At 40.3% G+C, this 16,552-nt stretch overlaps 1 protein-coding gene across 21 annotated transcripts in view; it reads left to right on the top strand.

Annotated features, from left to right (window-relative positions):
• The window catches only part of DMD (dystrophin), a 2,667,987-nt gene that overhangs the window by 849,408 nt on the left and 1,802,027 nt on the right, over positions 1–16,552 (top strand). For all 21 annotated transcript variants that reach the window (XM_086387503.1, XM_086387509.1, XM_086387510.1 and 18 more), the window contains exons 6-7: positions 5,933–6,105; positions 16,351–16,469. In XM_086387503.1, the coding sequence (XP_086243629.1) occupies positions 5,933–6,105; positions 16,351–16,469 (292 nt within the window). The remainder of the gene's footprint in view (positions 1–5,932; positions 6,106–16,350; positions 16,470–16,552) is intronic.

The following is a 16,552-nucleotide window of genomic DNA, read 5'->3' as shown; positions in this document are numbered from 1 at the left end:
TAAAAGCCATATGATTATCTCAATAGATGCAGAGAAAGCCTTTGACAAAATTCAACATCCATTTATGATAAAAATCCTCGAGAAAGCAGGAATAGAAGAAACATACCTCAACATAATAAAAGCTATATATGCCAAATCCACAGCAAACATTATCCTCAATGGTGAAAAATTGAAAGCATTTCCCCTAAAGTCAGGAACAAGACAAGGGTGCCCACTTTCACCACTACTATTCAACATAGTTTTGGAAGTTTTGGCCACAGCAATCAGAGCAGAAAAAGAAATCTAAATTGGAAAAGAAGAAGTAAAACTCTCACTGTTTGCAGATAACATGATCCTCTACATAAAAAACCCTAAAGACTCCACCAGAAAACTACTGGAGCTAATCAGTGAATATAGTAAAGTTGCAGGATATAAAATCAACACACAGAAATCCCTTGCATTCCTATACACTAATAATGAGAAAATAGAAAGAAATTAAGAAAACAATTCCATTCACTATTGCAACAAAAAGAATAAAATACTTAGGAATATATCTACCTAAAGAAACTAAAGACCTATATATAGAAGACTATAAAACAGTGATGAAAGAAATCAAAGAGGATGCTAATAGATGGAGAAATATACCATGTTCATGGATCAGAAGAATCAATACAGTGAAAATGAGTATACTACCCAAAGCAATCTGTAGATACAATGCAATCCCTATCAAGCTACCAACGGTATTTTTCACAGAGCTAGAACAAATAATTTCACAATTTGTATGGAAATACAAAAAACCTCGAATAGCCAAAGCTATCTTGAGAAAAAAGAATGGAACTGGAGGAATCAACCTGCCTGACTTCAGGCTCTACTACAAAACCACAGTCATCAAGACAGTATGGTACTGGCACAAAGACAGAAATATAGATCAATGGAACAAAACAGAAAGCCCAGAGATAAATCCACACACCTATGGACACCTTATCTTTGACAAAGGAGGCAAAAATATACAATGGAGAAAAGACAATCTCTTTAACAAGTAGTGCCAGGAAAACTGGTCAACCACTTGTAAAAGAATGAAACTAGAACACTTTCTAACACCATACACAAAAATAAACTCAAAATGGATTAAAGATCTAAATGTAAGGCCAGAAAGTATAAAACTCTTAGAGGAGAACATAGGCAAAACACTCTCCAACATAAATCACAGCAGGATCTTCTATGACCCACCTCCCAGAATATTGGAAATAAAAGCAAAAATAAACAAATGGGACCTAATTAAAATTAAAAGCTTCTGCACAACAAAGGAAACTCTAAGCAAGGTGGAAAGACAGCCTTCAGAATGGGAGAAAATAATAGCAAATGCAGCAACTGACAAAGAACTAATCTCAAAAATATACAAGCAACTCCTCCAGCTCAATTCCAGAAAAACAAACAACCCAATCAAAAAATGGGCCAAAGAACTAAATAGACATTTCTCCAAAGAAGACATACAGATGGCTAACAAACACATGAAAAGGTGCTCAACATCACTCATTATCAGAGAAATGCAAATCAAAACCATGATGAGGTAACATTTCCTGCCAGTCAGAATGGCTGCGATCCAAAAGTCTACAAGCAATAAATGCTGGAGAGGGTGTGGAGAAAAGGAAGCCCTCTTACACTGTTGGTGGGAATGCAAAGTAGTACAGCCGCTATGGAGAACAGTGTGGAGATTCCTTAAAAATCTGGAAATAGAACTGCCTTATGACCCAGCAATCCCACTGCTGGGCATACACACCAAGGAAACCAGAATTGAAAGAGACATGTGTACCCCAATGTTCATTGCAGCACTGTTTATAATAGCCAGGACATGGAAGCAACCTAGATGCCCATCAGCAGATGAATGGATAAGAAAGCTGTGGTACATATACAGAATGGAGTATTACTCAGCCATTAAACAGAATACATTTGAATCAGTTCTAATGAGGTGGATGAAACTGGAGCCGATTATACAGAGTGAAGTAAGCCAGAAAGAAAAACACCAATACAGTATGCTGCTGCTGAGTCACTTCAGTCATGTCCGACTCTGTGAGACCCCATAGATGGCAGGCCACCAGGATGCCCCATCCCTGGGATTCTCCAGGCAAATACACTGGAGTGGGTTGCCATTTCCTTCTCCAATGCATGAAAGTGAAAAGTGAAAGTGAAGTCGCTCAGTCGTGTCTGACCCTCAGTGACCCCATGGACTGCAGCCTTCCAGGCTCCTCCATCCATGGGATTTTCCAGGCAAGAGTACTGGAGTGGGGTGCCATTGCCTTCTCCACCAATACAGTATACTAATGCATATATATGGAATTTAGAAAGATGGTAACGATAACCCTGTATGCGAGACAGCAAAAGAGACACAGATGTATAGAACAGTCTTTTGGACTCTGTGGGAGAGGGAGAGGGTGGGATTATTTGGGGGAATGTCATGGAAACATGTATAATATCATATAAGAAACGAATTTCCAGTCCAGGTTTGATACAGGATCCTTGGGGCTGGTGCACTGGGATGACCTGGAGGGATGGTACGGGGAGGGAGGTGGGAGGGGAGTTCAGGATGGGGAACACGTGTATGCCCATGGCGGATTCATGTTGATGTGTGGCAGAACCAATACAATATTGTAAAGTAAATAGTCTCCAATTAAAATAAATAAATTTAAATTAAAAAAAAATGCTGTATACACCCCGCCCCCCACCCACACACACATATACAGTTATTTAAACTATAACTCTCTAAGGGGCAATGAGCTCTGAGGGTGGGGGACTTTTTATTTTTTGCTTCAAAACTCACCTTAGGAGCAGCTCAGTCTCACTGACTGTGTGTGTGTGCTTAGTCACTTGGTCCTATCTGACACTTTGTGACTGTGTGGACTGGGGCCCTCCAGGTTCCTCTGTCCATGGGATTATGCCTGCAAGAATACTGGAGTGGGTTGCCATTTCCTCCTTCAGGGGATCTTGCCAATCCAAGGATCGAACCCACGTTTCCTGCACTACAGGCAGATTCTTTACCCACTGAACCACCAGGGAAACCTTGTCTGACTGAGGTTGATCCTTAATATGTTGTAGCCACGCATTCCGGGAAACAAACTCAGGACAATGCAGATAGTGGAGTGCAGTTTATTACACTGGCGGGCCCAAGGCAGAATCTCCTCTTAACCAAGGAGCCCGACCGGTTTACCTTAAGCATATGTGTCCAAACCCACTTCCCCAAAATTCCCTGAAACTAGTCTGAACAAAGAAAAAAGAAAGATACAATCAAAGTTAACCCATGATTCATAAGCCTTAAGCCTAGGTAGTTAACAGTGGACAATTATCAATAGGCTTGTGGTCATACCCCAATAAGCATAATAGAATGTATGATTCTATTCGGTTACACAGATAATTAGGGTTTAGGGTATTCTTTTAGGCGATGGAGAGCCCTGGGGCTCTTCCTTCTGGGGGCCTGGTTTTCCAGTAGGTATGTGGTTTCCATAGATACTGGGCATATAGCTCAAAGTCCACAGTCCAGCCCAAGATGGAGTCCTGCTTTCAAGATAGAGCCTGTTCTGTTTGCTACTTCAAATACAGATTTCTTGGGAACTGTCTTTTATGTAGGAATATAAGAACTGTTACCTCACATTGCCCTTAATAATTCTTTTTTCTCAGCAACATTTGCACCCAGGTAGAAGCAACAGCAATGAGGCTGAGGCTGATAAGCTGAATTAGTGACATAATGATGCTAAAGGAGCTTTGGATTGAATACTCTGTCGTCCTTTAACATTATGTGCATAGAGGGCAGTCTGGCCAAGCATTTCACAAATGAATCCCATTCATCATGGGAGGGATGCCTGATCAGTGCGAATCCATCACAACCCCTGAGCCAGTATATGCTATCCCGACCCTGGTTCACCACAGGATTCATCCAATGGTCTCTGTACATGGAGGCTGTGTATTTTATAACTTGAAAATATGATAAGGAAAATGACATATCTTATATAACTATTTGACCTATTTATTCACTAAGTAACTGGCTAAATAAGCAGGTCAGGAAGGAATTAAGAAAACTGGATAATCCACCCCTACATAATAGATTAACTATCAAGGGATGGTGATAAATGTATATAGAGATTTCACATCTTCACATCATTACCACGTTTACAAAACATCATCTTAAATCCTTTTCAAGTATTTTAAAGTTCGATTTAATAGTCTATCCTAAAATTTGCTTTGAATCTTTCATAAAAGGATGACTAACACTGGAGATGTTAAAATATGTATTTTCCCCAAAGGAATTTGTTAACTTCTGCGTGGATGAAGAAGCAAAATGTCATATTTAGAATACACAATAAATATTCATCATCTGATCAAATGTTGGTAGTCTATGGACCTTACACTTGCTGAAAGGGAAGCCCTTGGTGGTAAAACAAATTACATTTACTTATATGCTTCAAGTATGTGATAAGGGGCCTGGCTTATATTAAAGAAGTAGCCTGGTAATTATTCCTTTAACAGAATATGTAGACGGTCTGCCCCATAATGAGGTGTCAACTGCATCCTGGAAACCTAGAAAATGGATTTCTGTGTCAGCTGAGTTAGAAGAATGACAGTTGGAAATACAATCAGCTGCCGAATGGCATTTGCACCTGCACAGAGCCAAGGAGAGAATCAAATGGACAGAAACCAATTCATAAAAAGAAAACCGAATCTGGTCTTTTCCTCCTTCTGCAGTTTTGGTTTCTGCTCCCTTTCAGGGAGCCGGGTAGGAGGGGCCCAACCAACGCCACCGCATGACCTCCGACCCCCTCCCAGGACCCAGGGGTCCCGTGCACCTGCTGGCCCACTGCCGGCGTTCCGGCAGCCTTCCCTTCTCTTCTCGCTCGGAGGCTGCCTGCTCGTGGCAGAGTCGCTTCTCTCCCGCAGCCTCCGTCTGCCTTCCTCACCACCCTCTTGCTTGGGGTCCCTGCCGGCCCTCGATTTTCTCCTCGCTGCTGCCAGGCTGATGAACAAGTGGCAGGGCTGGTGCAGACCCGTGTTGGACTTCCTAAGAGACATCACAGCGGCCCGCATCTGTTTCACCATCTCCATCACGCCTGTTTCGAAATAACAGGGATGGGGCTGCCTAAGCGGCCCCGGCGTTGGGTTTTCTTGGCCTTCATGCTGTTTGCTCTTGACTTCAACCTCATCTTTTTCACCATGGCCAAATTTCTCAAACCAGGGGACGCTGCAGAGATGACCACAGCCGACAAGGCAGAAATAGAGAATTCTGATGATGACTCTGGAGGTGGTCTGGGGACTGTGTGTTGGGAAGGAGGCTATGACTTCTCAGAGGAGCAGTGGCAGTTGCTGATGGAGCAGGCCTCCTGACCACCCGGCGGTGGGGGGTGGGGGGTGAGGGGGGGCGGCGGATGTTCCTGAGCCCAGCACACAAGACTGCATCCTTTGGCTTAGCACCATCTAACTTCTCTGCACGTGTGAGCATCTTGAGTGTTCTACCATGTCTGTTTCATTGACCTGAAGCCCTTTCACTTCCCTGTCCAAAACAAGCACAAAGGGACCCCTTACCCACCTTTTGTGGGAAGGATTTCATGCTTCCAGCAGAGGGGCAAATAAGGCAGAAACCAACCCAGGGCCAACCTGTTGGACCCCAGTCATTTTTGTCTGCAGTTGGTGCTCTGGTTCACTCCAGACACTTTGTTGAGAATGATCTTTCAAGATTCTTTTGTTCAAGGAGCACTAGCTCCCTGTGCATTCTCGAGGCAGGGAGAAAACTGACCTTTGTCCTGTCTTCTAGGAGTGGGTGAATCTGGGTGCCCATAACTGGCCAAGCCTTCATCATGGGAGGGCTTCTGATCAGCGCAAGTCCATCACCACTGCTGAACTAGTTAGGTTTAAGTTTGTGTGCTTTTTGCTCATGCATTTTCTTATGAAAATTTCTTTCTGCACATAGGTCAAAAATGTAATGAAAAATATCATGGCTGGATTGCAACAAACCAACAGTGAGAAGATACTCCTGAGCTGGGTCCGACAATCAACTCGTAATTATCCACAGGTTAATGTCATCAACTTCACCACCAGCTGGTCTGACGGTTTGGCTTTGAATGCGCTCATCCACAGTCATAGGTAAGGAGATTTCCGAGACACTGAATAATTTTTTGTAAGTATTAATTTAGAGACTGATGTATTTTTGTCCAGGCTGGTTCCAGATCATTTTCCACAATGCAACGTATTTTTATGTTGACCATATTGATCTATCCATCCATTGGGATGCTCTGAATAATATCCTGTTTTTTAAGTGATATATCACTTAGCTGCTGAAATATTAAAACTATCAGATAGTGATTATGATATGGGGGAGGGGATCAGCACCTTTGAAACTGAGACTGCCAGAAAATCAAAGTTACATTCTAACTTTGCCAAGAATAGACTTGGTCTTTCTGTACAAATAACGTGTTAAATATGAGCGTCAACTCTAGCATTACAAATAGTTGCAGATCTTATGTGAGTACCTGTAGTACAATCAATTACCATTATCAGATTAATAATGTGAAAAAGAAACATTTCTCCTGTCAGATACAAAAACTATAAGGCCCTGCATGCGTGTATGTGTGTGTATGTAGATATTATATATATATATATATATATATATATATATATGGGTTAAAAAAGGTTCTGAGCATCTTAGCAACCAAGGCAGAGAGCAGACCACAATTAATTCTGTGACTCAGGGCTCAGAATAACAAAAGAAACAACTTGTAACAGCAAAGCAATTCCTGTAAAGCATCAGAGAGAGTTGTTCTGTCGGTTTTCATAAGAGGAACTCAGTGTGACATAGTGAACCAAATGTCCTTAACTGTATTCACAATATTATATTTTCTAAGATAGCAAAATAGTAGTTTGCTTTTTCTTTATAAAGGAGATCAGTAAGTGAATTAATAACAGTTCAAGAAAAAGCAAAACAACACGGTAAATACATGCATTATATATAATGAATGCATTCATATACATTCTATGTATAATACATTATCTGTAAGGAACATCTGCTTTGGTTTTCTTATTACCCTTTTCTTTTACCCAACCCAATCCCCAGGGTCAAATGCTTGCCTTATTAACTGTGTTTGAAATGCCGCTGGTCTGCATCTTCCCTGATTTTCAATGCAGTTTATCTTTTCTCACTTTGATCTTACTCTTCTCAACGGGTCTACTCTACCATTTTCCTGTGCCAGTCTTGCTTCTAGAAATGTCCAGAATATAAATTTTCTTTCTGGTTTACTAATCTGGGAGCAAACGCTCTCTAAATAAGCATCTTTGTCAGGTGTCTTGCTCCAGCTGGGTTTAATTAACCCCATCCAGACTGAGTTTCCAGGTGAATGACTCAGCAACCTGATTTTGGAAGGGAGGCAGGCTCACTCTCAGTCGGCATGTTAAACAACGTTAAAATGTTGTTTTCCCCCACGTGTGACACGAAGAAAAATATTCCACAGCCTCAATAAAGCCAGATGAGAGGGTATAGAGATGTTAATTCTGCATTATAAGGCAGTGTTCATTTATGCAGCCACATGCTTCACAGTAAGAGCCAGAACATATTGATCTTGCTGTTCATGTACATATTTGCAGATGAACAGAAATATTGAGGATCAGGTTATGTGGTCCTTGTTGGCTTGTTAACATTTCCTTTTCAAGTGGACCACTTCAGTCCTGCCAGCATGTTCACAGCCTACATTTGTTAATATTTTATTTCATGATTTCTGAATATAGTTCTAAGTAATGCAGTAAACATATCTAGGTTTCCCTCCCTGTCCTTGACCTACTCTTTGCCTCTCCAAATATCTCTGTTGATATATTCTTCTATCATATTGAATGAATCATCAGTAACTCCTTTTTTATACATAACATGGTTACTTCTCAAGAGGTTTCTCTAAGTTGCTAATACTCTTTCATGAATCATCTTTGTCTTCAATTTGTCTCTGACAGATGTTCGTATTATTTATCTAAAGAGAAAGAAAATGGTTGAACTTTTTGTTTCAGGATGATTGTCATTGGAACACAGGAATGTCATGAGGTGTCCTGATTTCAATAATTGAGAGATTATGTAGAACAAAGGCGTGAACTTGATAAAGAGCATAGGAATTGACAAAGAGCCTTGCCAAAGATAAGGCTGCTAGTGGTTTTATTTTTCTTTAAGGCTAAATTTTCTCTTAATATGTAAGGAATTAAAAGTATTAAATTAAAAGACAGAGTTCACTACAGTGCAGTTAAAAGAAAGCCAGATTCTACTTTGTGGGAAAAACAACCAAATAATAATTAGCTCAGCTGGTAAAGAATCCATATGCAATGCAGGAGACCCCGGTTTGATTCCTGGGTTGGGAAGATCCACTGGAGAAGGGATAGGCTACCCACTCCATTATTCCTGGGCTTCCCTGGTGGCTCAGATGGTAAAGAATCTGCCTGCAATGCTGGTGACCTGGGTTTGATCCCCCAAAATGTTGGGAAGAGCCCCTGGAGAAGGAAACAGCTACCCACTCCAGTATTCTTGCCTGGAGAATTCCATGGACAGAGCAGAGGATCCTGACAGGCTACAGTCCATGGGGTCACAAATAGACACAACTGAGCGACTTTCACAAGACATAAGACATGCTCAAAATATGCAAATAAATTGCACTAAGTATACAGTTGTAATAAAATTTTCATTCTAATTTCTTAGTTTATTCCCATAGAAGTAACATAGCACATGATTTAAAAACAGTCAGACATTAGAGAGGGAGGAGAAGGCCAGAAAGAAAATATATCTTCCTGACCCCAGTCCTACTCCATCACACTCTACTTGCTAGTGGTTACTGTTGGCAACTTCTTTTATTCTCTCTGATGGTTTTCATAATTATAAATATTTTATTTCTTGATTAATTCATTTCTGACAGTAGGTGGATTTGTTCCTTAATGTGAAGCCCACACATCTTACATCTCATCCCCATCTATTTCTTGATTTCATTACTATGTTATAATTTTATTCTTACAGTTGTTGCCTGTGTGACTTTAAATGACAGTTGTATACCTGTTTTCATCAAGTTTAGACAAGGTCTCTTAACCACCTGAAAAGAAGGATGAGGAAATTATCATCCTTATACATACTTCCTCTTCTTCTCTTCCACCTTCTATTCTGTTATTATATTATTATTCTTGCATCAACAGTATTGTAAATTTATACCTCTTCTATAAGTTTAGGTGTTCTTGGCTTGAATCTATAAATTGAAAATGTTTTCCTGTTATTTTATAAATATAATTAAGCTTAAAACAAAGTAATAGAAGTTAGTGTTTTGAAGAAATTATTACTGTGTAGGCACTGTTCTATGGACAATGGCCCATCTGTTTCTCATGACATACATACTATTGGTGTCCCCATTTCACAAATTGGGAAACTGAGGCACAGAAAGGTTATGTGATTTATCTAAGACCATTTGACTGTGTCACCCAAAATAGAAAGATAAAAGGAGGCAGTCTCAAATGATCAGAAATTGAGTTTATTCAGGAATAACAGAGGAGTTGCAATTTGGGAAACTTGATATAGTGAGATACAGGTAAGTCTGTTGGGAGTTTGGGGCAGACTGTGTGTATGGGCAAGGATCGCAAAGAGGGAACAGTCCAGCTGGAGTGCAGGCAGTAAGTTCATTGCCTTAAGGAAGGGAAGAGATTCTGAGTGGATATTCATTGGTTGGGAGATAAGGCTTGATTTCTGTAAAATAGGCATTTATAGAAAACTAGGCTTTCAATTCTAACATTACATTCTTCTTAAGGCAGGTGTGTGGAATTCTCCATTTTGTATCCTCTGGTTCCACTTTTGATTGAAATATTTTCACAGTTAATATGTGGTAGAGCCCAGATTATGGATTCATAGAGGACTCTACTAGGCTATGCTATCTCATTCAGTATGTCAGTTTTCTCAGAAGACTGGCGATCCTTGATCACACATTCTTATTTATGAATTACAGTCTAGGTTAGCATAGGAGAGTATGTGGCTTTCCTCTTCAGTTGGTTAGTTTTACAATTCTTTATGCATTTAAAAATCACAGTTATTTAAAGTGTTAATAAATGGTGTATTTTAATGATATAAAACATTTTATTAGATTGATTTTAATGCCATAGGAGACCTCAAAGACCATTCAGTACATCATTGCCTTCTTTTTGAAATGAAAACACTGAAGCTCAAATAGATTACATGGCTCAGATAACTCCTCATCCAGGTGATGAGTTACTGGCTAGGGAGAAGGGGGAGAAGATGAAGGGAAATGGGCTTAAATGTGGAAGCAATCTTTTTTTTTTAAAATCATATTCATTTAACCGTGTTTACTGCTTGCCTGGAAAATCCCATGGATGGAGGAGCCTGGTGGGCTACAGTCCATGGGGTCGCTGAGAGTCAGACACGACTGAGCAACTTCACTTTCACTTTTCACTTTCATGCATTGGAGAAGGAAATGGCGGCCCACTCCAGTGTTCTTGCCTGGAGAATCCCAGGGACGGGGAAGCCTGGTGGGCTGCTGTCTATGGGGTAGCACAGAGTCGGACACGACTGAAGTGACTTAGCAGCAGCAGCAGCAACTGTGCTATAGATGAGAAACTAGTTTCCCACACTCTCCCACCTATATTCTTTTCCACTTCTCTTGCTGAGAGAAGGAGAAATGAAGATGGGGCAGAGGTTGCATAGTGAAGTTAAAACTTTCTCCAAATAGTCTAGGATTTAATTTTTGTTTCATACAGTCACACGACTAGAGACAGCTCCGTGTGTGTGTGTGTGTGTGTGTGTGTATACACATTTTAGGTTCTAAAAGGTTGTTGGTCATTTTAAGTGATCTGGAGTATATAGAGGAGATTATATTTACTAAGAAGTGCACAAAAGCCTGGTGAATTAAACAGGGTAGGAGCAAGTAGAGAAAAAGAAATGAGAATCAGAGGAGAAATAAAGTTGTATGTTTATTTTGAATTCTGCTTTTAGAAAATAGCAGCTAAGCCTTTCCTTGTAGCATCCTCTTTGTGGAGCATGAATTCTTAAGCAGGAGTCCATTGACAGACCCCAAATTCCTAAAATTCTTTGTAATTCTATCTAGAGATTGTCACACAAAATAAAGTAAGTCAGAAAGAGAAAAGTAAATATCATATATTAATGCATGTATGTGGAATTTGAAAAAATTGGTACAGATGATATTCTTTGCAAAGCAGAAATAGAGACAGAGACATAGAGAACAAACATGTGGATACCAAGGGGGAACAAAGAGGTGTTGGCATGATTTGGGAGAATGAAACTGACATATATACACTATGTATAGTCACTATGTATAAAATAGACAGCTAGTTGGAAGCTGTTGTTTAGCATAAGGAACTCTACTCAGTGCTCTGTAGTGACATAAATAGGAAGGAAATCAAAAAAGGGGGATGTACATGTATATGTGTGGCTGATTCACTTTGCTGTACAGCAGAAACTAACACAACATTGTAAACCAACTATACTACAATAAAAATTTTAAAAAAATAAAGATATGGATAGGTATTTTGTCTAGGTAGAAGTTTCATAGAACTCATCAGATTCTCAAAGGTATCTGTGATCCAGGAAAGGTGATGAAGCACTTAACAATTGGGTTCCAATGTTGTTGGGATAAATTGTAATTCCTTACCAGCCAAGGCCTTTTGCAAGGATTGGCTCACCCCAATCCCCACTCCTAACCCTATCTCCCACCACTTGATACTGTAAATCTCCCAATGGAGCCAGGCCCATGAGGGCTTGAGTGACTGTCACCTTCTGTTCTTTCCTTCTCTAAGAGCTTTGATTCTCTAATAGCCACACAATTTAAAATTCTATTCTCAAGCACTTTTCATAAGTCTAAGCCCAAACCACCATTTAAGACTCCCTTAAGCCTCAGAAAAAAACTTTATAGTTTTCCTTCAGATTTTAGAAAACCTTATATATTATTATCTGCATTTATCACACTTAAGATGTATTTAATTCATGATGTACACATTTTTTCCTCAATATAGTTAAAATCATTATAGATAAGAACTGCCTCTTACATGACTTGGTATTGCTCTGTCATCAAGGAAAATGATAATCATATAGTATGTTCTCAACCATTCTCTGGTGAAGTCAGTAAATACTTATTGAGCCCCTCCTGTGTGTCAGGCTGGATTTCTTGAAGTGAACACATCTGGCAGAAATTATTGTACATTAAAGTGCAGAAGATAGATAAATAAGATTAAGTAAATGTACAATATGTTGAGTGCTAAGGAGAAAAATATAAAGCCACTAATAAGAATAGTAGATGCCCAATATGCAACTGGAGATCAGTGGAGAAGTAGCTCAGAAAGAATGAAGGGATGGAGCCAAAGCAAAAACAACACCCAATTGTGAATGGGACTGGTGATAGAAGCAAGATTCGATGCTGTAAAGAGCAATATTGCATAGGAACCTGGAATGTTAGGTCCATGAATTAAGGCAAATTGGAAGTGCTCAAATTGGAGATGGCAAGAGTGAACATCAACATTCTAGAAATCAGTGAACTAAGATGGACTGGCATGGGTGAATTTAACTCAGATGACCATTATATCTACTACTGTGGGCAGGAATCCCTCAGAAGAAATGGAGTAGCCATCATAGTCAACAAAAGAGTCTGAAATACAGTACATGAATGCAATCTCAAAAACAACAGAATGATCTCTGTCCGTTTCCAAGGCAAACCATGCAATATCATGGTAATTCAAGTCTATGCCCCAACCAGTAATGCCGAAGAAGCTGAAGTCAAACAGTTCTATGAAGACCTACAAGACCTTCTAGAACTAACACCCAAAAAAGATGTCCTTTTCATTGTAGGGAACTGGAATGCAAAAGTAGGAAGTCAAGAAATACCTGGAGTAACAGGCAAATTTGGCCTTGGAGTACAGAATGAAGCAGGGCAAAGGTTAATAGAGTTCTGCCAAGAGAACACACTGGTCATAGCAAACACCCTCTTCCAACAACACAAGAAAGACTCTACACATGGACATCACCAGATGGTCGACATCAAAATCAGATTGATTATATTCTTTGCAGTGAAAGATGGAGAAGCTCTATACAGTCAGCAAAAATGAGAATGGGAGCTGACTGTAGCTCAGATCATGAACTTCTTATTGCCAAATTCAGACTTAAATTGAAGAAAGTAGGGAAAACCACTAGACCATTCAGATATGATGTAAATCAGATCCCTTATGACTATACAGTGGATTGAGAAATAGATTTAAGGGACTAGATCTGATAGACACCGTGCCTGATGAACTATGGATGGAGGTTCATGACATTGTACAGGAGACAGGAATCAAGACCATCCCCAAGAAAAAGAAATGAAAAAAAAAGCAAAATGGCTGTCTGAGGAAGCCTTACAAATAGCTGTGCAAAGAAGAGAAGTGAAAAGCAAAGGAGAAAAGGAAAGATATACCCATTTGAATGCAGAGTTCCAAAGAATAGCAAAGAGAGATAAGAAAGCCTTCCTCAGCTATCAATGAAAAGAAATAGAGGAAAACAATAGAATGGGAAAGACTAGAGATCTCTTTAAGAAAATTAGAGATACCAAGGGAACATTTCATGCAAAGATGGGCTCAACACAGGACAGAAATGGTAGGGACCTAACAGAAGCAGAAGATATTAAGAAGAGGTGGCAAGAATACACAGAATTGTACAAAAAAGATCTTCATGACCCAGATAATCACCATGGTGTGATCACTCACCTAGAGCCAGACATCCTGGAATATGAAGTCAAGTGGGCCTTAGGAAGCATCACTACGAACAAAGCTAGTGGAGGTGATGGAATTCCAGTTGAGCTATTTCAAATCTTGAAAGATGATGCTGTTAAAGTGCTGCACTCAATATGCCAGCAAATTTGGAAATCTCAGCAGTGGCCACAGGACTGGAAAAGATCAGTTTTCATTCCAATCCCAAAGAAAGGCAATGCCAAAGAATGGTCCAACTACCACACAGTTGCACTCATCTCACACGTTAGTAAAGTAATGCTTAAAATTCTCCAAGCCAGGCTTCAGCAATATGTGAACCATGAACTTCCAGATGTTCATGCTGGTTTTAGAAAAGGCAGAGGAACCAGAGATCAAATTGCCAACATCTGCTGGATCATGGAAAAAACAAGAGAGTTCCAGAAAAACATCTATTTCTGCTTTATTGACTATGCCAAAGCCTTTGACTGTGTGGATCACAATAAACTGTGGAAAATTCTGAAAGAGATGGGAATACCAGACCACCTGATCTGCCTCTTGAGAAATTTGTATGCAGGTCACGAAGCAACAGTTAGAACTGGACATGGAACAACAGACTGGTTCCAAATAGGAAAAGGAGTCCATCAAGGCTGTATACTGTCACCCTGTTTATTTAACTTATATGCAGAGTACATCATGAGAAATGCTGGGCTGGAAGAAGCACAAGCTGGAATCAAGATTGCCGGGAGAAATATCAATAACCTTAGATATGCAGATGACACCACCCTTATGGCAGAAAGTGAAGAGGAACTAAAAAGCCTCTTGATGAAAGTGAAAGTGGAGAGTGAAAAAGTTGACTTAAAGCTCAACATTCAGAAAACGAAGATCATGGCATCCGGTCCCATCATTTCATGGGAAATAGATGGGGAAACAGTGGAAACAGTGTCAGACTTTATTTTTTGGGGCTCCCAAATCACTGCAGATGGTGACTGCAGCCATGAAATTAAAAGACGCTTACTCCTTGGAAGGAAAGTTATGACCAACCTAGATAGCATATTCAAAAGCAGAGACATTACTTTACCAACAAAGGTCCATCTAGTCAAGGCTATGGTTTTTCCAGTGGTCACCTATGGATGTGAGAGTTGGACTGTGAAGAAAGCTGAGCGCTGAAGAATTGATGCTTTTGAACTGTGGTGTTGGAGAAGACTCTTGAGAGGCCCTTGGACTGAAAGGATATCCAACCAGTCCATTCTAAAGGAGATCAGTCCTGGGTGTTCTTTGGAAGGACTGATGCTAAAGCTGAAACTCCAGTACTTTGGCCACCTCATGCGAAGAGTTGACCCACTGGTAAAGACCCTGATGCTGGGAGGAATTGGGGGCAGGAGGAGAAGGGAATGCCAGAGGATGAGATGGCTGGATGACATCACCGATGGATGTACATGAGTTTGGTTAAACTCCAGGAGTTGGTGATGGACAGTTGGTGATTCATGGAGTCGCAAAGAGTCAGACACGACTGAGCGACTGAACCGAACTGAAAGAGGAATAGGAAATGATTCCATGTATGCTTGTTTTGGGGCCAGGCAATTTTAGATGGAAGAAGGGCGGGGAGGAACTCATCAACGTGAAATTTTAGATGGAAGGAGGGCAGGGAAGAACTCATCAACATGGCTTTTGAGTAAATACCCAAAGGCAGTGGAAGAGTGAGCCATGTCAATGTCTAGGAGAATAGAATTCTAGGCATAGGGAACAGCAAGTGCATATGCAGGAAATGATCTAGCCTGTCTGAGGAACATGAGGGGGGAGGCAAGAAATAAAATCAGAGAGTTAATGGGGAGCCAGAACATGTAGGGTATTATAGGTCACAGTTAAATCAGTGAAGTTTACTCCCTCGATAGGAGGGATTTGAGAAGGTTATGATGAAACATTTTACCAGATCACTGCAACAACTCTGCTGAGAATAGATTAACAAGGGCGAGGGTGGGAAGAGGGAAGCAGTTAGAAAGCTAATGGAGTGATCTGTGCAGGCTATGAGGAGGGGTTGGATTGAGGATAGTGTGAAGTGGCCAAATGCTGGATATATTTCCAACTAAGTGTTCTGTGAGGGTGAAAGAGTCATCAAAGTTGACCCCAAGTTTCTCTACTGAGCACTACAAGTTTGACCTTGTTATTGATTGTTGAAGAAGGGAGAACTATAAGACAAGTAGATGAGGTGGGGTAGTGTGATGGGGATGAATATCAGAAGGTCATTTTTGAACACTTGAGTCTTGCCATGACTCTCAGTAGAAATACTAGGTAAACAGATGGATCTAGAGTCTGAAGTTCAGGCAGGAGATCTGGGCAGGGCTTATAGAATTAGAAGATACCAACAAATGGCTGGTCTTTAAATCCATGAGATTGGATGAGATGAACACATGTTTGTTGCTTGGATAAGATAGAATCAATTCTACTTTGTTTTCTTCTGGATCTTCTATTATAATTGTGCCTGGTTTGAATGAGAACTGTCATTGAAGAGTACTGAAGAGTAACACTCACCTCTTAAGGAATGTGGGCATGGGTTGTCTGTCAATCAAAAATCAGAATTGAAGTGAATCTCATGAAATGTTTTCAATCAGTTTATATTTGTCTTTATATTTGTGTGTGTTTCAGGCCAGACCTGTTTGATTGGAATAGTGTGGTTCGCCAGCAGTCAGCTACACAACGACTGGAACATGCATTCAACATTGCCAAATATCAATTAGGCATAGAGAAACTACTGGATCCTGAAGGTTGGTGCATTTCTAAACTGCTACTGTTTTTAGCACAGTTTAGAGTTTATCGGCTCAGACCTCACATTTTCACAAACTAAGCA

The sequence above is a fragment of the Bos grunniens genome, chromosome X, assembly GCF_055505025.1.
Source record: "Bos grunniens cultivar Pamir isolate PY7600 chromosome X, Bosgru_T2T1.0, whole genome shotgun sequence".
Lineage (NCBI taxonomy): Eukaryota > Metazoa > Chordata > Mammalia > Artiodactyla > Bovidae > Bos > Bos grunniens.
The sequence above is the reverse complement of the archived record's forward strand: the minus strand, read 5'-3'. Positions and strand labels throughout refer to the sequence as shown.